Source organism: Triturus cristatus, chromosome 6 (assembly GCF_964204655.1).
Source record: "Triturus cristatus chromosome 6, aTriCri1.1, whole genome shotgun sequence".
Taxonomy (NCBI): Eukaryota; Metazoa; Chordata; class Amphibia; order Caudata; family Salamandridae; genus Triturus; species Triturus cristatus.
Window position 1 is genome coordinate 1,821,607,961 of NC_140589.1, and position 24,294 is coordinate 1,821,632,254.

At 46.4% G+C, this 24,294-nt stretch overlaps 1 protein-coding gene across 5 annotated transcripts in view; it reads left to right on the forward strand.

Annotated features, from left to right (window-relative positions):
• SLC5A6 (solute carrier family 5 member 6) overlaps positions 1 to 24,294 on the forward strand; it is a 318,876-nt gene that overhangs the window by 95,859 nt on the left and 198,723 nt on the right. For all 5 annotated transcript variants that reach the window (XM_085613195.1, XM_085613191.1, XM_085613193.1 and 2 more), the window contains one exon: positions 5,393 to 5,444. In XM_085613195.1, the coding sequence (XP_085469321.1) occupies positions 5,393 to 5,444 (52 nt within the window). The remainder of the gene's footprint in view (positions 1 to 5,392; positions 5,445 to 24,294) is intronic.

Genomic DNA, 24,294 nt, shown 5'->3' on the forward strand with positions numbered 1-24,294 from the left:
TTGTTTTGGTACGGTGTGTCTTTTAGGAGAATGTTGGTCGTCGTCGTCATTACTAGAAAAGTTGATCATCAAAATCCAGCACAAGGATTTGACCTAAGTGTTTGAACGGTGTAATCTATGAGCACATTAATAAAAATGCATTTGTTTTCTGAATTCTTTTGACTGTACCTCATTGTTACTGTATTAAGCAAACCTGCACTGTGGACAGGTCCCCGCCATGCCTCTGTTATTGACATGTTGGTGTGTTGATGGATTCTCTATTGCTGGAGTCTGTTGGGCCAGTAAGGCTGTGATAGTAGGGACCACCATCATACTTATTGTTATGTCCTGTCAGCTGTCACTCCTAAAGTTCTGCTATGTGTTCCCTACCCTTCCATACATTGGTACCTTTACTATCGTCCTAAGAATAAACCCAAATCCTTGTAGTAAATGTAGGTATCTTCTTTATTATCAGCCCTGACACAGTACAACCGTGGCATCGGCTCCAGCAGCATCTGCCCTAACATTCTACTCCTAGCCCATGTAAACACAGAACTTTGGAACACAAACTGTAAGATGATTCTATATGCTAATTACATTCGGAATATTACATCCACATACAGTACACAATCCTTTTCATTTTTTTTTTTTTTTTTTTACAAGAAAATCCTAAAGCAAAGTGAAAAAATAAATAAATAGGGAAAAAAATAATTAGAATGACAACAGACAAACAAAAATTAATTTGTATGAAAATTCATTAAATCGTTTAGGTTTCTTAACAATTTTTCCACTAGCTGTTTTCACATTGAACGAACATTCAGAAGCATCTTGATGCTCTTCTTGAATGGGTTCATTCACACATTCTCTCCAGGTCTCATACGACAACTATTTCCTTCCTATCACTTACGACTTCTTCCACTTCCTTATCTTTACCTACATCACCAACACAACTACGATCTCCATCATTCGACCACCAATAGTTAGTTTGAGGTTTAGCTCTCACTTCATCACTCACAATACTATTTCCTGCCAATGCTAAGCGATTCATATGCCATACCTCACAATTTTTCAAAACTACTGAGCTGTTTCTCACTTGTGATATTATTTGACCCATATGTAAATTTACAGGTCTCACACCATGCTTAACATCATAATACAGCTTGTTTCATTTGGAGACTGTTCAAAAGGATTTGACTTCCTTCATATCACATTCCACCATACCTTTACGTTTCATCCAACCTGGATTCGTTTTGGAAAAAGGAATTCTTCCTTTCATTAAAGAAAAATAACTTGTTTCCAAAGAACTATAAGAAGTCACTCTATACGCCCATATAATTTTTCTCAACTCACGTTCCCTAAGATGCACCAGATTTGTTAGCAAGTTGTATAATACCTTTTATCACTCTATTCATTCTTTCCACAATACCATGCACACTTCAATGATAAAGAGCAGTAAATCTTTGCTTAATTTGCTCAATTTCAAACACTCCAAGGTATTCTACAGTCTCTTTGGATTTGAATTGTACTCCATTATCTGTGACAATGGACGCAGGAAAACTTTTGCGTAATAATACATTATCCAGGAATTCAATAACAGTTTTTGTGTCAACTGTGCTCACCACACTTAATTCACATCATCTTGAAAACATGTCAGTAAGGACGAAGATATATTTAATGCTGCCATCCTCCCAATTAACTGGTCCTACTACATCTAAAGCCAATTCCCCCCAAGGTAAATTTGGGGAATTTACAATACCTATAGGGGGGTTGAAAGTTTTTTGAGATTTGTCTACAATTTCACAAGTTACACAAGATCTTACAATGTTCTCAACGTCAATTTCCACACCAGTCCACCAGTACTGATCTTTGACCCATCTTTTTATACATAATATGCCTGAGTGAACTTCATGGCACAAATGTATAAGTGTGTTTCTTACTAACCTAGGGGGGTAATGATTCTTTCTGCTCTTAATAGTAAATCATCTGAAAGGGTTAATTCATCTCTTACTTCTCAAAATCCTCTCAAGTCATCTGGAATGCCTTTCTTGTCTGAATGACTCCACCCTTTAATGGCTTTGGATTTGACTTCTGTCATAGTAGTATCTTCTTTATCAGCCTTTAATCATTCATCATGGGTTATGCTATATTGTACTTCATTTACTTGGAAGACATTGGCCACAGAAAAATCATTCCATGAATTAATGCCCATTTCCTTTAAAGGCAAAGCCAGTCTGCTAAGAAAATCCACAGTAATATGCTTTGCTCCAGGAACATACTGAATGTCAAAAAGGAAATCCTGCAACCTCATTATGAACCTGAAATTCTATCTGTTGCTATAGTTAAACCAACTGTAGTTAATAGTACGATAAGAGGTTTATGGTCAGTTCTTACGATGAATTTCTTCTCCCACAAAAATGTTCGAGCATGTTCTAATGACCACACCACCACTAATGCTTCTTTTTCAATAACCAAATACTTCTCCTCAGTAGCAGTAGGTAATTTGGAAGCAAAAGCAACGATTACTTCTTGTTTGTCGCTATTTACCTGCCTAAGTACCACACCTAGACCTTTGCAACTGGCATCAGGGGAAACCATAGTGTATGCATAAGGATCAAAGTCTTGCAAATTAGGAGCTTTGCTGATAGCATGTTTAATATCGCTAAAGGCTTGCTGACACTCATCTGACCACTCACAGGTGACCTTGTTCTGCAGTAAATTTCTCATGGCAAAGGTTGTTTTCTGAAAATTTATCCACCAATTTAGAATAAAATTCAGCTACACTCAAGAATGACCTTAAGTCATCCTTTGATTTGGGAGCCGAGGCATCAATTATTGCTTTAAGAAGTTTCTCTTTAGGTTTGATTCCAGAGCCACTAACTTCGTGACCTAAATAAGTTACATTTCTTTCCGCAGATTTGCACTTTGAAATTTCTGCAGTGAGCCCTTTTTGATTAAGTACACACAATACTTTTCGTTTCTTTTGTTATGCTCTTGAACATTACATCCTATCATTAGGATATCCTCCTGAAAAAATATAATTCCCGGCATTTCACCAAATAACTGTGACCTGAGTCTCATGAAAGACAGCAGTCGTGCAAGCTAACCCAAAAGGCATTTGGCAGAATTGAAAGCAACCAAATGGGGTGCAGAAGGCTGTCACACTTCTACTGGATGGATGCAAAGAAATTTGATGATTTTCCAAAGTAAGGTCGATAGAAGGAAACCATCTCACTCCACGGGTCAATGGGAACATTTCATCAATTCTTGGCAACTGGAATTAATCTACCACTATTTTATTGAGGCTTCTGAGGTAATCACATAGACAACTTTTTCGATCAGCACGTTTTGCAATTACTAATGGAAAATCCACTTAGATTCCTCAGTGGGTTCTATAATGCCAGACTCTTGCCATTTAGTGAGTTCCTTTTTCACCTCATCTTTCACAACTAAAGGAATATTATGAAGTTTGTGTATTTTTGATACTGCATTGCTTTTAACTTTGATACTATGAGTAAAACATTTTAATTAGACTACTTTACCACTGAATACATTGGGAAACTCATCAAGGACCCAATTCTTAGTGTCCTCCCCCTCACACGCAACAAGACCTGTTCTGGACAGTTAGGGTCACGGATGATATGTAATGTTTCTTGATCTTTCCACCCTAGAACAAATGGACTATCTGCAGCTACATACAATTTGCATTTGGCTCTACCATTCTTGAATTCAAAATCAATAATCTATAACCTGACATGTCTATTTTATCACCAGTAAAACTTTCTAGAAGAGCATTAAGCAAGGGGTGGGCGTGCACCAGATAATGAAGTCCAGAGAATGATATTGGATTTTCAAAGAAAGTCTTTATTTTCAATTCTTAATTTCCTTACTATATAGAAACATTGAACTCAGCCAACGCGTTTCGTTCTCTCATGGAGAATTATTAGGGCTAAATGAAGGCACGAGTCTTTAAGTTATGAACAAATATTTGCAAGTTCGTGCTCCAGAAATGCGCAAACAGGCACAGTATGGCAAGGTAGTAGAGCCAGTTCTGGTCTCTAAATGTAGAGCTGGAATCTGTATTTAAATTGAAGGAATAGTAGCAAGGTGTGGTCGATGCTCCAGGCAGTAACACTGGAAACAAAAGGGAATTCGTAAGATGAAGTACAACTGTCTTTCGGCACTCGGACGGTTGTACTTCATCTTACGAGGCCATACTTGGCCATGGGAATTCACTTCTGTGTCCAACTATGTAGCAACATAGTTTAAAAAATGTTATTTCCACGCCACTCATTTTATGTTATGATGGGATCACCAGGGCTGGTTAAAAATTCTTTGGGCGTGTTTGAGAAAATGCCCGCGTTAGTATTTGCTGAATTTGTGGTGGAGTATCTAGCACTGGTATCCATTGTGTATAAACCTGATGAGGGAAAGATAGGGAAGACTTTGTAGCAGGAGAAATGAAAGAAATAGGAAAGAAAAAATATAATTTCATGAAAAAGTGATTAAAGTCAAAACTTGCCGTTTAAAGGGGCCCTAACAAGGCAAAACGTGTTAAACTGACATGAAATGCTGTGCAGCGGTATTACGGCGGTGTGCTTCCTTGTTGAACTTAATTTCAAAATGGCAGCACATAAGGACACGTTGCGTCACCTCGTAGAACTCGGTGCTCGCCCCAGAATGCAATGTGCAGTGCTCGACAAGAAATCCTAGGGAGTAGACGTGCCTGGAGTTTTGTTGCTGGCTAGAATCACGTAGAGCAGGAGCGTGCAAGGAAGTGTGCCTGGAATTTTGCTGCCGGTTTGAGTGTCACAGAGCAGGCACGTGTAGCATGCCACATTCAAAGGTAGGAGTTTTGAAGGTACACAAAGCCGTTAGGGAAAACACACCATCAGCCTTGGGAGCTTTAAACCAAAATTTCCACCAACTTCAAATGAGGCAATGATGAATCGGATATCCTCAGAATCGTTGTAGGAAATGGAATTTCCAATTTTCTGATTTCAGTAGAATTGGCAGCAAGCAGGAAAATAATGAATTTTAATCCTAGGAAAGATATGGGTTCAAGGGCTGATAATCCCATCTTGTCACCAAATCGATGTGGTATCATCATAAGAATAAATCCAAATCCTTGAAGAAAATGTAGTTCACTTCTTTATTATTACCTGTGACACAGTACAAGCGTGGCGTCAGCTCCGGCAGCATTTGCCCTGACCATCTACTCTTAGCCCATATAAACAAAGAACTTTGGAACATAATCAGTAAGAGGATTCTAGATACTAATTACATTCTCAATATTACTTCCACATATACTTAAGTGCCTCTGAAGAGAGACGGTTGTGCCACGAAATGTTCATCCTGTGTATGGTCTTGTTTAGTTATCCTTTTGAGTACCTTCAACCTTTTGTTCCCGCTGCAGGTCATCTACATGGGTGTGGTCCTGTATGCTCCAGCTCTGGCTCTTAATGCAGGTAAGTCCTTTGCTTTTCCTTTGATGCTTTTTTATCTCTCATCTCCAGAGGGCTTCTTACCTGTACCATCTTAACATTACCCATGCCAATCAACCCTGTCTGTTGATTGTATGGAATGATTTTGAGGACTCTCGTCATGCAAAAACCTGAATATGATTTTCTTTTGAGCACCTAATAGTGGCGTCACCAGATGACGACAAGCATTTGCAATGCAATTGGTCTTGCAGTTGTAAATGACAATGCCTTTTATTGATATGTTTTGATAATTAGCACATAAATAAAAGGCATTGTCATGTACAATGCCAGTAGCTCAAACTCTTGTAAATGCGATATCTATGCAAAGAAGCAGTCGCCATTGTCCCGGCTGCTTAGAAAGTTGAAGCGTGCATGGTACGCTGAATGTTGCAGGAAAGCATGCCGTGCCTGCAGTATGAGAAACTACTTAAAGAAAATAGTGCTTACAGACTATAAAAGACATACCATGTAACAACGTAAGTAAAAGGGCCAGTCCTCATGGAAGGTTACAAATGAATAGAAGGAGGGACTAAGAAGCCTATTAACGAATCCGAAGGCAGCATTTATGAAGGACAATGACACAAGCCAATGACAAATATGGGCGGAGAGTGGGCGGGGCTTGTATTCCATACTCCAATACAACGTGACTCACAGAGCAGCGCATGCGTTGCCCAGGCTAGACCTAAAAATGAGCTCCCACCTAAGGCTCCTTTTTTTGGTCCGTCTCTGATAATATCCATGAATCTCACTCCTTTCTTTTTTTCTTGGGCAACTACTCTGAGGCCTCAGGGTTTGAGAGGATCAGGGCTCTGAATCTGAATGAAATCCTGCTGTCCTCCTCCCTGACACCCTCTGGACTTTCCTTCTACAAAACAAACTACCCCACTGCCTCTGCACAGTTAATTGTGACCTTGAGATGCCTCTTTCTGAAAACTAAAAGGGTGGAAGGAAGGAGGCAAAGAGCTGAACAAGAAACAACCTTTCTCATCAGCTGTTAATTGATTGAGTCACACAAAGCCAGGGCCACTAAATATGAGATACTGCGGTAGCAGCATTTCCCGCATAATTATTGGTTTTCTGCATTTGCTACATAATCTGCTGCTTAATCTGCAGATTTTAACAAACAAAAATTGATTCTAGCTCAGATGGATCAAAATTTATGAAAAACGTGGTGACATTTTCCCGAGCAGTTAAATGCCCTTCGCAAAGGTTGACTGCTCATCTTTCAGTTGCTTATTACTGTATTTTGGTGTCAAACTGCTACTAACTAGGTACAATATTTCTCCTGACAGTGTTACCATGACTACATATTACAAAATAATGAAATAATACTATCACATAATGTGCTGCATTACGCCACATAATTTACCTCTTCTTGCTGCATAATTTAGTCAATCCTATCGCATACTTTGGTCCTCTATTGCTGCCTAATTCCTGTATTAAAATGTTTACACTAGGTACAGTCTGAATTTATTGCTCAAATATGTATTTTGTAAGCAGTTGTTTAATCTCAAACATTGCATCGTTTTGTGGCAGTTTAGCTTAGACTGTGTAATGCAATTTTAAACTAATGACTTGCATATTCACAGTGCTTTCTGTCACAAGCTGGGACCTCATAGCACTATAAAAAAAATACAAGTCACTATTCCCCACTGAGCCAACTAGGGTTCCATCCAAGGTCTCACAGGTTTCACACACTCGGACATCTTCAGTAACTGCCTTTGCCAACTGAAGTTTCATAATCTAAAAGAGTGCCTTTAACACCTTTAAAGTTGGGAAAACTGCAAAATACGTGAAGAGTATCTTTTCTTATTAGCTACCTCTTTGCCCACAACACCACACTCATTGACCTCCTGCCCCATGGCACTTGAATCACAGTTCCCATACTTTTCTAATGAACTTCAAGTGCTGTGTGTAAATGAAGACCGTCTGGCAGTCGCGGCTGGCATGACTCGGAGGGACAGGGTGTCACAAGGGGCTCGTGTGGGGGAGGAAGGGGGTGTTTAATTAAAAAAAATTCAAACTTACCTTCCCGGGTCTGCGATGTCGTGGCTCCTGGCTGGGTCCAGTTTTCCTACTCTCCTGCTGAACAGGAAGCAGGCAGCCTCCCTCCCCTAAGCCAATCACAATTTTGCAAAGGCAGCGTTGTGCGAGAAAGCAGTGGGACGACGCTCCTCCGCCCTAATGGAGGAGCCACCCCTGCCGCCTGGAAACATACTACATAAACAAAGCCAGGACGTATTCATTTGCAAGTACTTGCAGAGGGAATTTGTACCCCCCTTAAAACCTTCACGGACCCCCAGGGGAGCGCGCCCCACAGTTGGAAGACCTCTGGGCCCCTGCTCAGTTTCCTCCTGTTACCTTGCACACCCTGCTGGTGACGCAGGAGCTGATCGCCTAGACTTGCTGTAGATCTGGTCTGAGCCGCAAGTTATACGACATTTAATGTTGGTTAAACCCTAAAATGGGAACAAGGCTTCTTTTTGAAGCCACCTTCCGGCTCCCATTCAATCCTTGAGAGGCGGTGTGCTGAATCCCCAAGGCTGCGAGTTAGTGGGTAATTGTGTAGAGCCAGTGTCAATTGTTTTTGTGTGTGCCATTGTCGATTGAGCAGATATCTTATTACGCTCCATAGTGTTCTGGTGGGCCTATCTGTCCTTACCTGCATATACATTTACATATCTAATGTTGGTATGTTTCTTGTTTGCTGCTGGTATACACTTGCAGTACACTTCAACCTTATGCAAGAAATTTGCACTCACCCTTAATGCCAGTGTAGTACCCTTTAGCTACCTTGGGATTGCGCTGCCTCCTTTCTGCATTGGACTGCATTACTAACTTACTGTGAGAGACTAATGCCGTTTTCTTACAGGTCTCTTTATTAACCTCATCAACAGAAAAGCATGTTGTTACCTTGGAGGAAGTTGGCAACCATAGAAACATGTCATTGTCTAAAACGTGCTATTTTGCTTTAATACTCTAACCTAGAATAAATCATTATTACATCTCCAACATCTCATGTAAACCCACCAGCAGATTCTGTTTTGTGCATTTTGGGCAATAAAAAACTTTGGCAACCGATTTGTGAAACTCATCCATTTTAACCATGACCGGATCCATTTAAAATGTAAATAAACGGTATTAATCGGCCTATAGTAAATATAGCTTGCAATGTTAATTGTATGGAAATTCAAATATGTTTCTCTTTAAAGAGACATTACCAAAGGGTTGTCCGGTTCTTCGCCTTTCGAACCCCCATGCGACTGGCCGATTGTATGTAGATACATGCATGGTTTGTGCAAATTGTCAGGGGGCTGCTTGACACCCCGAATCATAGAACAAAAGTGTATAGTTGTACCTCAGAATTCTGTGAAAAGGCCTGTTTCCAGGCCCAATTAGTATGTTCTAGTGTGTGTAAAACATGAAGGACATGGACGGAATAGACGGCGACATTTTGAGTTTTTCTGAATTTAGTGCTGCACATGGTGTACTCCTGTGTGCAGCACTGATCCTGAAAAATGGACAGTTCGTATAAGCTAGAAATTAAATTTCTGACCTGTTTATGTGGGTACTTGCAAAGTATCTCCTTGCTCTCAAACAGTGTGTCAATGCTGTTGAAAAGATCTGTGTCCCAGGTTCTCTTTCAGAAACGTCCGAAGAGAATTAATGCGTTCACACCAAAGTATTATGTTGTGGGGGAATTTATTTAGCACGTTATACCCCCTCACGACGCGCTTAAGCGCTGTGCAATCGGGTAGCAAGCTACTTCGTGGAGTGCTTGCAACATAAGAGTCTTTGTTAGCCGTTAGGAATTGCGTTTTGTCATGCTGTTTAACGTAGTTGTCATGCCCTTTGTGAGCTGTGCTAAAAGGCTGCAGACAACTGGAGGGCGGCGGGAGCATGGAGAAAATGGAGAACATGGACAACGGAGGGGCGGGAACAAAGGGAACAAGGTCAACGGGAGGGGGGCGGGAGCATGAAGAACATTGACAACGGGAGGGGGGCGAGAGGATGGAGAACACTGACAACGGGAGAGGGGTGGGAACAAAGGGAACGTGGACAACGGGATGGGGGCAGGAGGAAGGAGAACATGGACAACAGGAGGGGGGACAAAGGGAACACAGACGATGGGAGGGGGCAGGAACAAAGGGAATGTGGACAACCGGAGGGGGGCGGGAGGATGGAGAAACGGACAACAGGCGGGTGGCAGTGTAGAGGTGGTCCTCAGCAAGGCCTACCAGTGCTAGGGGTTCGCCCTTCTCTGCACAAAAGTCCTCAGACCAGAAAATAGAAGTTGGCACAGAAGCTGAAATAGTAAAAAGATATTTTATTAACCTCATGAGGTGGAACTACATTCACACAACACCCTTCGGTAGTGTATGAAGTAGCACAAGGAGTAGAAGAACCATGGGTCTTTTATACCCACACAGGAGCTCAAAAGAAGGCGGTAAAAGCCCACATAGGAGAGTTACATACATACATAAATGGTCATACAAAGAATGCACAGTCAACAGTAAAGGAGGAGCCAGCAGTTGCTGACTTTGGTAAAAACAACCTGACAGTTACAGACTAGAGCAGGTGCATGGGCAGCTACAGACTCTTCTGCACATGTGCAGAGTAGCAGAGGCTAAGTATAGCCAGTTCTTTGAGCAAAGCACAAGGACAAGCAACAGTGAAGAAGGAAAAAGCACATGATTGACAATATGGCTGCCGGAAACAAGATGGCTTCAGCTAAATGATAACAGCGATCTCTGCCAAATTTCCACCGATTACCCTTTTAGCGTTAGCTGAAGACATCTATAATCTAGAAGAGTCTAGGTATACAACATGTAGGTCGATTCTCATCATTTCATCAATCTCTTTACCTAGTACACGCTGGGCATTCATTTGCTTAACATCACGCCTGGTAGGTGTACACGCAGTGATACAGATGGAGAAAAGCATTGGACTGCATTGTATACATAGGCAGCATGACAGTAGAATTGCAAGTAATATGCACAGCACTGTTAATAGTTTCCAGTCCCAGGTAGAGACCAATGTCCAAAACCAACTGGCCAAAGTCCATGTGCCAGTATCAGGGTGAATCTCAGCATCTATTCTTTGTAGCTTGGATATTACATCAAAAACTGAAGGGGCATGATCTGGAATGTACACGCAACAACTACTTCCGATGATGCGACATGCACCACCTCGATCAGCCAGAACCACGTCTAGGACCATACGGTTTTGGAGCGCCACAATCCTCGCAATCTGTAGTTCCTCTGTGATGTTTCCAAGTGCCATAGCTGTCTGGTTGGTCACAGCTTCCACGACACGAGTTAATCGTCTGATTTTCCTGCTGTTCAAGGCAGCACCAACAAAAAAGAACAGCCCCAAATTAAAGTCGGCATATTGCTGCAGTGCAGTGTCAGTCTGATCCACCTCATCATTACTTTTTGTTCTTTTGTATCTGTTCTTAGAAATGTCATTAAACAGTTGATAGTCCTTGTGATATGATGCAGGTGCCAGAAACACAGGAGGTAGCAAAAAGGATACGTAACAGACTCCAGACCATCCAACAGGTAGATGGTAGTATTCCTTGTTTCCGCAAATAAAGTATGTATTATGTGAAGACGTAAAACTGCTGTTATTGTTACCATCAGTAGTCAAAATCAGAGTACATTCGCTTCTTCCCACTGGAATTTTCCCCGCACTACTCACACATAAATCTGCTCGGGCTCTAGTGACAGCTATAACAAGTGGTCCATTACCCTTAGTTGTTCGAGTATTTGGGTAAACATAATGTGCAGAAGCATTTCCTTGTCGGTACTCCTCCATCTCCCATTTAGTCCCTTTAGCTTGCGGATCACCTTCTTCATCAGGATAACATGCTTTATTAAGGTAGTAGTTTAATCTCCCTACACCCATATCAGTAATATTAGTCACTTGAGAAGCCAATAAAAGTGCAAACTAGGCTTGACAAGAGCTGTTGTGGGAAAAGGGAAGAGGAATGAAAGGTGTTCCTCCCTTTTTCTGATGGCATCATTCCACACACCCAACAGTCAGTAATGTTCATAGCATTGTGCGTGTGGTGCAACATCTGAATGAACGTGTTGTTCAGATAAGACTGTCTATGTTTTTGCTCATGATAAGGGAGAGTAAAATAGTGGTGTTCAATGGGTGCTGGAGTAGTGACAGTCAGTATTTGTCGAGCAGGAGCCACTTCCTCTACAACCCAAGTTATCACTGCCATAGTGATCATAGTGACAGTGATCCCAACAACACACATAATCCTCTTGTCGCAAATCCTCACAGCAGTTGATGCTTTCTCCATAGGCACATTCATCTTGTTGTTGAAGTACCAAAACCGTTGGAGCTCTAAAGTCCTTGGCAGCCGTTGGATACTTCTGAGTTTGAGACGGGTTTCACTAACAGTCACCCCCCCCCCCCCCCCTTCCTTCCCCTTTGCAGCTCAGTTTTTCACTAACCCAGGACGGTTGCTCAACCAGTCTCTTTCAGCAATGCAGTTTCTCTCAGGGGTCGTAGCTGATATCTAGATGTACCAGGGATTGTGTGGTCCAGGAAGACTTCCTCAGATTCCTCAGGTGATATGGCTTGGCCTCTCTCTGTGTCCAGGATGTCTCGATGGTCGGCAAGTGCAGCAGGTTCCACCAAGGCAGATGGCACCTTTTTGCAGTGCGTGGAGTGCACCCAGTTCTTCCGATTGGTCACTCGGACTGCAGTTCTCGTAGCGAGGAGGACTTGCTCCGGGCCGTGCCACTTAGGCTTCAAGCTGCTCGATCTCTGGAAGACCTTGACCATCACATGGTCACCGGGTCGCAGATCGTGGCCTTCACCTTCACCTTCACCAGCTTCTCGAACCTGTTGATGAATAGAAAGCAGACCATCAGTCAACTGCGATAGATAATCGTTCATCATAACACAGGGTACATCATGTATGGGGCGTGGCTTGGGAATCCCCCAAATATTCATAGTCCTACCGAATACGGTGTGAGGCCAGATCGTGTATGCGGTACCGATCTAATGGACAGTAATGCCAAGGGTAGTGCATAAGGCCATTTCAGAGATGTGGAAGCCTGGATTTTAGCTAGTTTAAGTTTAAGAGTAGCATTATATAGTTCCACTAGTCCTGCTGATTGTGGGTGGAAGGCAGCATGAAACTTCTGCTTAATCCCCAATCATTTTAAGACATATTCAACAACTTGCCCAATAAAATGGAGTCCATTATCACTCCACAAAAGTTTGCAAACACCAAATCTAGGGAAGAAATCCTTTAGAAGCATCTTCGCTGTAGTCAGAGCTGTATTATCTTTCGTAGGGTATGCTTCCATCCACTTACTAAAAGCACATACCACTACTAGAACATACTTTAAATTATTACAGCGTTCAAGCTGGATGTAATCCATCTGCAAAACCTCAAATGGCGCAGTTGGTGTAGCAAACCCTCCTGTTGGAGTTTGTGTCCCTTTTCCAGGATTGTACTGGAGACAAATCAAGCAGGACTGCACTATCTTTTTAGCCGTGCCAGCAATTTCTGGATGATCCCAAACTTGCGTAAGCAACTTCGTTATTGAGGATGCTCCAACATGTGCTGGCCCATGTGCCATATGAATCATAGGATGTAAATAGGCTGTGGGCAGTCTCCATTTAGTCATGTCTTTATTCCTCCAACAGCCCTCATCATCCAATGTTCCCTCCTTAGACCATTGCTCAACTGCTTCTGTAGAGGCAGATCGCTGCATATCAAACACTTCCTGCCTGGTATCATGCCAGCGTTCAGCCTGTGACTTCACTACGTACACTGATGTAGTGCTTGACTGCATTGCAGTTTCGCGGGCTGTGCGGTCTGCAAAGGCATTACCTGGCCCTATTTTATCTGTTACTTTTTTATGTGCATTACACTTAACAATCGCTATCTTCTTCGGATATGTCAAGGCAGTCAGGAGATTATGCACTAATTCTCCATGCACTATTTGCGTTCCATGTGATGTAAGGAAGCCTCTTTCCTTTCAGAGTAGCCCAAAGTCATGAGCCACAGAGAAATCAGTACTAAGTTCACACGCTCTTGTTAGTGCTATCAGCTCAGCTGCCTGGGCTGACTTCTGTAGAATGCAAGCTGTCTCAACTACTGTGAGAAGCGTTGTAATTGCATATGCAGCTGAGGTCGTACCATCTGGTAATTGTAAACCCATAATTCTCCATCAACCTTTGAAAGGCGCGTCTTGTAGGTCAACATGACCCTTTGTCTGTTCCTCAGTAAGGAATATACAATCATGAAATTCTTGTGGCTGGGATTAAGTAGCCGGATATGGCAACAGAGTAGTCGGGTTAAGGGTTGAACATCTTTTCAGAGTGATATGAGGGGCCAAAAGTGTCAGTTCATATCCTGTCAAACGAGCAATGGTTAAATGCTGTTTTTTAGTTTGGTTCAAAAGGGCATCAACTGCATGGGGTACTAGCACAAGCAATCTATGTGACAAGACTATCCCTTCACTCTGGACGTATGGACACAGCTGCCGCTGCAACAGAGCGAAAACACCCAGGCAACGCACGAGCGATTGGATCAAGAACAGCTGAAAAATATGCACAAGGATGCTGCTTATCACCATGTGTCTGTACTAGAACTGAGAGTGCACAACCGTCCCTCTCGTGTACATAGAGTGTAAAAGCCTTAGTGTAGTCTGCGGTGCTTAATACTGGTGCAGAACATAAAGCTTGATGCAACTGCTGAAAAGCATTCTGACATTTAGTAGTCCATGGGAGGGGCATAGGAGTGTCTTTAGTCAAGAGGGCCAACAAATGTTTTACAATGTGTGAAAAGCCCAAAATCCATTGCCTACAAAATAAAGTAAGACCAATAAATGCACGAACATCTTTCTGGGTACGAGGCACAGGCGTGTCTAAAATAACTTGAATGCGGTCTGGTGTGAGTGCACGTCCCTCCTTAGACAGGAGGTGACCTAAATAGGTAACCTGCTGTCTACAATATTGCAATTTCTTTCGAGAAACCTTGTGATGGTGTGATGCAAGAAATTAAAGCAATAATAGTGTTCCTACTTCACACTGTTCAGAGGTATCAGCTGCCAACAAGATATCATCGACATATTGTATGAGAGCCACCCCTGTTGGTACAGGGAAAGAATCAAGCTGTCGTTTTAAAGCTTGGCTGTAAATACTAGGACTCTCTGTATACCCCTGGGGAGCTCTACAGAATCTGAAGGATCGATTATTCAAAGTGAAAACGAACAAATATCGGCTATCAGGATGAATAGGAATCTAGAAGAAAGCATTCTTCAGATCAATCACAGAAAATGTAGTTGCAGTTCGAGGAACCATGGTAAGGAGTGTCGTGATGTCAGAGACTACCGGGTATTGGGGCACTACAATCTTATTAACCTCTTGCAAATCAATGATAAACCTGTACATTTTAGTATCAGTATCTTTCTTCAAAATGAGAAGGATAGGACTATTGCAAATATTGTAAGGGACTTCTTCCACAACTCCTACTGCAATCAGATCTTGAACAATACGTATTAATGCTTCTTCGCCTTCTCGAGAAATTTTGTATTGAGGCAATCAAGGCAATGAAGCACCTTCCCTCACTTGAATATGGACTGGTGGGATAACCATTTGTCCCACATCGGTATCTGATGTCGCCCACAAAGTACTAGGGAGTGATGCCAAGGCAATATCTTCTCTAATGAGATGGGACTTCTCAACCATGGGATAGTTATCATTCAAAATAACACGCACGCCTTGTGGGGAACAATGTATTGTAGCCCGTAAATGCTTGAGCATATCAAGACCCACAATATTGTCCCGCGTGTTAGGGGAAAGCAAAAATGGACATGGAGCAGAAAATTTATCAACATGAAATGCAAGTGGTTGTGAGAGTGGGCTAAGGGAAGGAGTCACATCGAAACCTATCGATGTGATTGTTAAGCCAGACAGGGGAGCCCTTGGAACCAATTGTTTAGACAGAGCGCTACGAGTAGTTCCTGTTTCAACCAAAAACCGATCAGTGGAACCTAAAACGTATGCAGTAACATAAGGACCCTCCTGATCTACTGGAACTTCAACTGATTCCTTACCCCATCCTAGGCAGTCCTATGCATAAGCAGAATCTTTCAATTCAGCAGTCGGAAAAGCAGACATTTAATATTGATTACGCCTATCAAAAGTATTAGAAGAATTCTGAGTATGCTCAACAGCTTCAAACCTAGTGCGACTATCCATGCCTCCCCTATATCCTGAATTCCCTGGACGGCCTCTCATTTATACTCGACCACGCTGATACTACTGAGTACGCAATTGTGGACAGTCAGCAACCCAATGTCCAATCTCCTTACAATAAGCGCACTGATCAGAAGACAAAATAACTCGGGGGGGGGGGGGGGGAGAGAGTGTGCGCCAGGGCGGTACATCACACGTCCGCCTCTGCCACCACCTCTAGAGGATGGGCCATAAACCTGAGCTAACATAACCTTCGTTTTTAAATCTTTAGTCTTTTTATCCTCGTTTCCCTTAGCTTCCAATTCCTGATGTTCATAATACTGAGCCATAGTCAAAAGAGACTGGAGAAAACGTAGTCCATGAACTCTCGCTGGCCTTTAGGCGACTAGCTATTCCTGGAAGCATTTTCGCGACAAGTTTATCGACAAACAGATACCTGCCCATGTCATCTGTCAATGACTGGCCACTAAAGTCGTGGAATGTCTCCTCAAAACGTGTAAAGAAGTCAGAGACCTATTCATCTGTCTTTTGTTTACAGGATGCTAACATAGTCCAATCTATCTTTTTAGGAGGAATGAGAGTTTTCAATTTAACAATTATAGCTCTTGGAAGGTCTAAAATCAGTTGTTGCGGTTTTTGTGCTGGTTTCCGTTCTCTATCTGTCCTCTCTAATTCCCTCCAAACATCTCCAAAAGCTGCCTGATCATCTACTTTACAAATAGATCTCCCGATATCAGGGGGTAGGATAAGCCCAAAAAACATATCAATATCAGGCAAAGTCATAATACAAGAACCAATAGCTCCCTCAACTTCTTCGTAAAAAGCTGCCAGATTTTTCCGCGGGTCTGGCAAAGCAGTCTTAAGAGCCATAACATCTGCTCTACTCCAAGGAGTATAGACCCAATTATAAATAAAATATCCCTTCGCATCATATGAAGTTTTATCGTCATCCTTTCCCGTACCCTTAGGAGGGACATACAAAGGCACAGCTTCAAGCATTGGTTTCCCATGAACTACAATAGCCTAATCTGTCCCTGAGTTGCCATCCTGCGACACAAAGGGCTGATTTGTGGGGGCGCTAGAGAGCGCGCAAGCAGAATGGCCGCACTGCTGTGAGGCTCCTGCAGCCTGGAACCAAAATCCGTAATTTATCCTGGCTAAACCGCTGTTCCCGTACCTGTAACTACCCTTGGCTGCGAACGAGGTCTTGCTGCTGCCTCGGTGAAAGTTGGAGCCCTGTGCGAGCGGCTGCGGCGGAGTTAGCGACGGTTGTGGCCGGAGGGGGAGTTCAGCGGACGTGTGGCGGAGCGCGCCGCCCGGCGTGTGATTCACGCAAGACCGAGGCTCACCACGAGGCATGCGGGCCGTGCTGGAGCCCGCGCTGGCGACACATTGACGGCTGCGTGGTTGGCGGAAAAGTCGACAGGAGAAGAGGAGGCAAGTCGGACACCCCCCCGCTATAAGGCGCGCTGCTGCATGTGCACTCGGAGCCCTGTGAGGACCGGCGCCATCCGACGGAGGAGCCCGCCTGCAGCGGTGAGGTGGGGGCTCTGGAGCAAGGGCAACGAGATCTGTCGGCGCTGGGGGCCCGTGTAGGTGGGCGCTCCCCCCTCCCCTCCCCCTGCCAGAGGAGGACGCGTCGGTGTCCGCGACGGACGTGGGGGCAGCAGTGCGGAGTCTGGATCGGTGGAGAGGACTCGGAGACTCACCGCCCTGTTTGCTGATGCCTTGCTGGCCTCTCTCCCGCGTGCTGGCCTGCTGTTGAGGGGCTCGTGGGAGACGGCCGTTGGTTCCCTGCACCCTGCGGCCTGCGGGGCATCTCGCATCTCCATTCATTCGCCTGGCACGACTACATTGGATCTTGGGGTCCCGGCGGCCGGGCCTTCTTCGGGGGACTGTGGTGGTGGACGCCCCTTACCTGCCTTTTGCTCCCTGGTCGGGGGGGGCTGGTTCGGACCCGGTGGTGCCCTGATATTTACCGCTGAGGTCGAGCTGCACGCTGCCCGGAACTTCTGGGCCCGCCTGTGCCCTTGAGGATAGCGGAGGCTGGCGCGCGGAGACCTGTGTTGCCACTCACGATGGGCAAGCAGGACAATCGCCAGCCCAAGCTCTCGTTTGACCCCCCGGCTGCCAAGAAAGGGGTGCGAGGTGCGCAGGACCCGGGGGGCGCCCAGAGCTCGCCCGCGCCCGAGGCGGGTTCCTCCTCCACGGCCACGGACCTACAACACATAATGCAGGAGATGAAGCAAGGTTTCGCTACCATTGTGGACAAGGTCGACCAGCTATCGTCCAGAATGGACGCCATAGCGCAGAGAATAGACATCCATGAGGAGAGGATTGCGGAAACGGAGCGGAGGATATCCGATAACGACGATACCACAGCCACCCACACCACACAGCTTGCCAGAATGGATAATGTCCTGAGACTTATTGCTGCAAAGAACGAGGAGTTGGAGGCCCGTGGTCGCCGCAATAACATCCGCGTGGTGGGGATTCCAGAATCCACCAATACGGGGCGCATGGAAGACTATGTGGAAAAGATCCTCCTGGCCGCCGTTGGTTCCGACGCCTTTTCTAAGCAATTCATTGTTGAGAGAGCACATCGCTCTCTTGGGCCGCGACCAAAACCGGGAGCTCCTCCTCGACCCATCATTGCACGGCTGTTAAACTATAGAGACAGGGACACAGCGTTGCGAGCGGCTCGCACGGCCCAGACTCTTTCGTGTGATGGGGTTAACTTTACTGTCTACCCAGACTTCACGCCTATCGTGCAAGAACAACGGCGTAAATTTCTTGAAGTGAAAAAGAAACTGAGGGCCCAACAAATTGATTATGCTCTACTCTACCCGGCTAAATTGAGGATTACTCACCAAGCACGACAGCATTTCTTTACGAACCCGCAGCAGGTAGAGGACTTTCTTAAGGCTCTGCGGAATGGGCGAACAGAGAGGTCTGCTGAAGTCGAAGCGGATCGTGAGGATGAGCGTTAGGAAGAGTGGTGTGCTTTCGTGCTGGATGGATCTGCGGACTCAGGAACTATTGCCATATGCTTAATCCGGATGAGCGCCCAAGGGACGTGAGAGCATGAAGATGCTGTGACTGTTTGGACCTTCTTTGGTCGGATGTGGGACAGCGGTTGGTAACGTATTCCAGGCACCACCTCCCCGTGCCTTCCCCTGTTGTGAGAGGGGGCGGGCCGCTGGGGGTGGATCTGGGCGCACTCTGGACGGACCCCATGGGGTGTACCCCATTGCTGACACTGACTATGTTGCTCCTGTTGAGCTTTCTGGTGGGCCTTATGGGTGGGGGGAGGGGAGGGGATTCTGGCAAGTTGGGGTTGCTTCAGTGGGTTGGGGGTGGGGTGGGGATGCGCATGATGGCCCTGGTCTCTCCCGTTGCCCTCGCTTCATCCAGAGCAACTTTGCCCGGATGGAGGGATCGGCACGGGTGGGGATCCCTGCTGCACGCAATATTTGTATATGTGGCCTGCGGCGGCGATTGGGTAGGAGCGCTCACTGACAGGTCATGGAGTATGGGATGCACGGAGCTATCTGTCCTACATCTCGGGGGGGACGCGGGGGGGAGTGGAGCGAGGACCCTGGAGCCTACTGGCCCGGGCCGCCCTGCTATGCCCTTGCCTAGGGACTGTGGTAGGTCTTTGCGTGCTCGCAATGCTGTGGCAATTCTTGTGGATAGCTGCGGGACAACTAAGTCGGAACGATGGTATGTGATGACCCTAGCCCACACTTTAGCTCCAACTGCTTTGGACAGGTTGCTATGCAAGGCTGCTTACCCTGGGTGGGGCGAGGAGATGCGCGTATCGGTGCAGTGTGGGGATGTCTTAGATACGGTGCTAGTAGATCATGTCCTTCAGATGGGTCCGGGACTTTTGTTTACACTGTTTATGTTGTGGGGTGGGGGGATGGAAATGTTTGAATATGTTATTGTACTATTTTATGCGACCAACATCACTGTGGGTTTTTCTTTTTTTAAGACTTTGGGTTCCCCGGCAGGTGGCATACTGGAGGGCCCCCCCTTGGCGCCGACTCATCCCACATTCAATCATGGGGGATCTGGCGGAGGTACCGGCAGGCATGGGGGGCACAGAAGGTGGCGCGGCTCTGCTGCTGCGGTAATACTGCGGTTCAACATGTGTATTCACGGCTGCGTGGGGGGCCCTCCCCTGTCGCGGCACTGTCATCTCCTTTTACTGTCCCCATGGCACGCACAGATTCGGCCTTAAATATCCTGACGTGGAATGTTAGGGGTCTGGGAGACCCGCGGAAACGGAGACAGATACTCTCCTATCTAGACCGCCATGTTATCCATATTGCCTTTCTCCAGGAGACCCACTTCAGAGCGCACACCAGCCACCCCTTTGCCGGCAGATGGGCTGCATTGGCTGCCTTTTCCTCCTACTCTTCGTACTCTAGGGGTGTGGCGATATTGATAAAGAAGGGAACGCCCTTCAGTATGGAGGGCACTAAAAGTGACACTCAGGGGCGGTACTGTCTGATGTGGGGTAGGCTGGGACATGTGGCGGTTGCACTGATCTGTTGTTATGGCCCCAATATAGATGATCCGCACTTCTTTACTGACCTTAATGCAGCAATTGTGGGCTTGGGCCCGAGGCAGCTTATTTGGGGAGGGGACTTCAACACCTCATTGGACCCGTCTAGGGATAGATCCCACCCGGCCTCGCACCACTACACTAGGGCGCGTGCGAACCTGTTGGACGTATTGGCTAGTCATAATTTAATTGACACGTGGAGGCACCTACATGCAGACGCACGTGAAGGTACTCACTTCACGGCGCAAGCAAAATCATGGGCAAGACTAGACTATGTTTTTATCTCCCCTCATTTTCATGCAGCGCTGGAACATGCACACCATCTCCCACGCACGTTCTCTGATCATTCGCCGACCCGTGTCACGTTGCGAGCGGCGGACCTAGGCCCGCCGGTGACATCTTGGCGCCTGCAGCCCATGATGCTGCTGGACCCGGTATTTCAGGAGGAGTTACGGGAGGAATGTTTGGAGTTCTTTGAGCGTAATAAGGATTCCGTGTCTGAGGTCGGAACCATATGGGACGCTTTTAAGGTTACCATACGGGGAGTTTGCATCGCTAAGGGGTCAGGCGTTCTCAAAACCATATTAGCCCGTCTGCGTACCCTGGAGAGTGAACTTGAGGCGCTTGAGATGTCGCTAGCTGATGGCCCTACGGATGCCACGCTCGCTAGTATTCGGGAAAAGATAGCGGAATATGTGACCGAAGCTGATCGGGAGGTGAAATTTAGGGGCAAACACTGGATAGCTCGCCGTTATGGCGAAGGCGAACGGCCAGGGAAAGCCCTGGCAGCGACGATGCGACTGTCGCGCCCGCCTAATACTATAATGGAAATTGACAGCGGTAGTGGTCTCGTTTACAGGGACACCACGCTCATTCTCAACGCATTTGTTGAGCATTATCATCACTTGTACACTTCGACCAGGGTTGGGGATCTGCAACTGCAGGACTATCTGGGAGATGTCTCCTTGGGATGGCTTAGCGATACACAACAGGCTTTTTTGAGCTCCCCTTTCGAATTGGATGAGGTGCGGGAGGCTATTATGCACATGCAATCGGGCAAGGCCACTGGCCTTGATGGGATCCCAATCGAATTCTATAAGACCTATATTGATTTTATGGCGCCGGTACTCCGTGAGGTGTATGAAGATGCACTGGAGGTGGGCCATCTCCCCCCTTCGATGCGTATGGCCCTCATTACTTCGCTCCTCAAGCCTGGTAAAGCTGCTGACCTATGCGATTCCTACCGACCCCTCTCATTGCTCAATTGCGATGTTAAAATACTTGCAAAACTGATAGCTACCCGGATTAACCTGCTCCTCCCTAATCTGGTCCTCCCTGATCAGGCGGGGTTCGTGCCTGGCAGGGCCACATCCCATAATCTGCGTACCTTTTTCTCGATTCTGAATGCCGTGCATGACGATCTCCCGATGGCTGCTGTCTTCCTTGATGCCTCGAAAGCTTTCGATTCGCTTGAGTGGGATTATGTATTTCGAGTTCTGGAACTGATGGGGTTTCCCCTCATCTTTATTTCTTGGATCAGGCTCTTGTACGTATCCCCTAAGGCTCGCGTGCTTGTGAACGGGAAACTGTCGGAGGCGTTTCATATCACCAGAGGCACTAGGCAGGGTTGCCCCCTGTCGCCCCTGCTGTTTGCTATCGCCATGGAGCCGCTCGCGGCGCGGCTCAGGCAGCATCATAACGATAAGGCGATGCGTTGCTTTCAAAGACAAATATTGATTTCTATGTATGCAGACGACATTACCCTGTATATTCGGGATCCCCGTGATAACCTTCACCCAGTTCTTAGGGAGTTCATTAGGTTTGGTATGCTCTCGGGAATTCAGATCAATTGGAGCAAGTCTCGGGTTTTCCCGCTTACGTCATCTACTAGCAGCTTTACGCTGGAGTTCCCTCTGGCTTGGTGCGAGGGGGATTTCACCTACCTAGGTATACACATCGAGAAAAACAGGGACGAGCTGCTGAGGGCCAATTATGGCACGAAGATGACTCGAATTTCAGACTGCATAACGCGATGGATTACACTCCCCCTTTCTATGGCGGGTCGGGTATCGCTGATTAAAATGGTGATACTGCCACAGTTGCTGTATCTCTTCCTGAACATCCCCTTTCACCCGGGCAGTTTCTTCTTCCGGACCTTGCGCTCGGAGCTTATTCGCCTGGTTTGGGGGGGAAAGTCTCCTCGACTCAAATGGGAGATCCTCACTAGGCCGTTTGTGCAGGGCGGGTTTGGCGTCCCGGACTTCGAGCTGTACTTCCTAGCGGCGCAGGCACACTTCGCCTATTTCTGGATACAGCAGCCCCGTTACATGCCCCAGCTTGCGGCAGAACACTGGCTGGCGCATCCGGTCCCTATAGAGGGCGCATTGTACGCTCCGGTAGTCGGGGCAGATGCGCTGCCCACTACAGTGGCGAGTACGGTGACGGCCTGGAAACGAATAACTGCTAAGCTGGGCCTGAATATGGTATACGCCCCGCTCCTGCCGCTTGTTTATCACCCCGCCATGCCCCTACTGCAAGAGGCAGGGTTTCGGAGGCTGGCCCAGTCCATCCACGTTAAGACATGGGGAGACTTATATCATGATGGCACGTTTCGCTCTATGGAGCACCTCTTTGGGGGCATCCAGCCTTCCCCCCTTGCGGTTTTCTTGTATATTCGGCTCCGGCAGGGGCTTAAGGCACTCACGCCCGATTTCCCACGGGAACCGCCAGAGGTTGCGCCATTACAGCGTGCCCTTCGGGACGAGACCCCTACCAAATTAGTCTCCAAGATCTACGGGTCGGTACATTCGCTGATAGACGCGCCGCCTCTTGCTGCCCGGGAGAACTGGGATCGGGAACTGCAGACCCCGCTGACGGACAAACAGTGGGAGTTCTGCCTTCAGCAAACGGAGCGTATTTCTTCTAGTAGCAGATTCAGAATAATACACTATAAATATATACACAGGTTGTATTACACTCCTTTAAAGCTGCACAAATTCCGACTCCGGGAGGATGATAGATGCGACCGATGCCACGCTCCTGGAGCAGACTTCCTCCACTTGGCATGGGCGTGCGGGGCGGTGCAGAGGTACTGGCATCAGATCTTTACAGCAGTATCCAAAATGATTAATTCGGAGATAGAGCCTTCCCCTGTCCTCGCCCTCTTGGGATATGTAGAGCCCATACAAGCCTCGCACCGTAAATTCATTGCATTAGCCTTCCTGCTTGCCAAAAGACGAGTTGCATGCAAGTGGGGCAGAGGCAGGGCCCCCAAATTTAAGGAGTGGATGCGGGATATGGTTTATTGCCAGGAACAAATTAATACGTATTCTGAACTCTTACCGCCTACTTCCAGGCCCACTGATACTTGGGCGCCCCTGACGTGCTACTTGATGGGAGGGAAGACTGCCGGGGAGGTTGAGGCGATCCCATAATCACGTGCGGGACTATCCCTCCAGACATGTGTCACACCTGCGATGAGGGGTGCGTTCCTGGGCGGATGCGACTGACTGGCTGGTGGGTGCAGCGGCCCTTCGGCTCGGGGGGAATGGCTTCCACCTGCTCGGTGCTTGGGCAGGGGAGGGTGGAATTGCGGCTCCACCGGGAAGAGTCTGATTTGTCGCGCATTCCACAGTTGTTAAGGATTTTAAATGCGATCTTGACTTATGGATGTATTGTGATATTGATGTTTGCTGTGATGCTCCTTGCCACCTCTGTACTACTTCCTATTGCCTTCTGAACCCATTGTAATAACTTGCTTACGATGTATGGTCGCTCACTTTGTTTCGTAAATAAAATTTTCAAAAAACAAAAAAAAAAAAACAAAGGGCTGATTTGTTTGTTCAGCTGCAGCGGCTGCCTTTTTCTCCTCCCGCAAACGGAATACCTCCGCTCGCAATTTAACCAAGCGTCTAATTAAGTCAGCCACCTGAGAAGGGAGAAAAAGACCGTCACGCAATTGTTTACAATCGTTTGCTATATCAACAGGCTCTAACTCTGTGGAATGCTTTCTAAACCGTGCAATCACTTCTG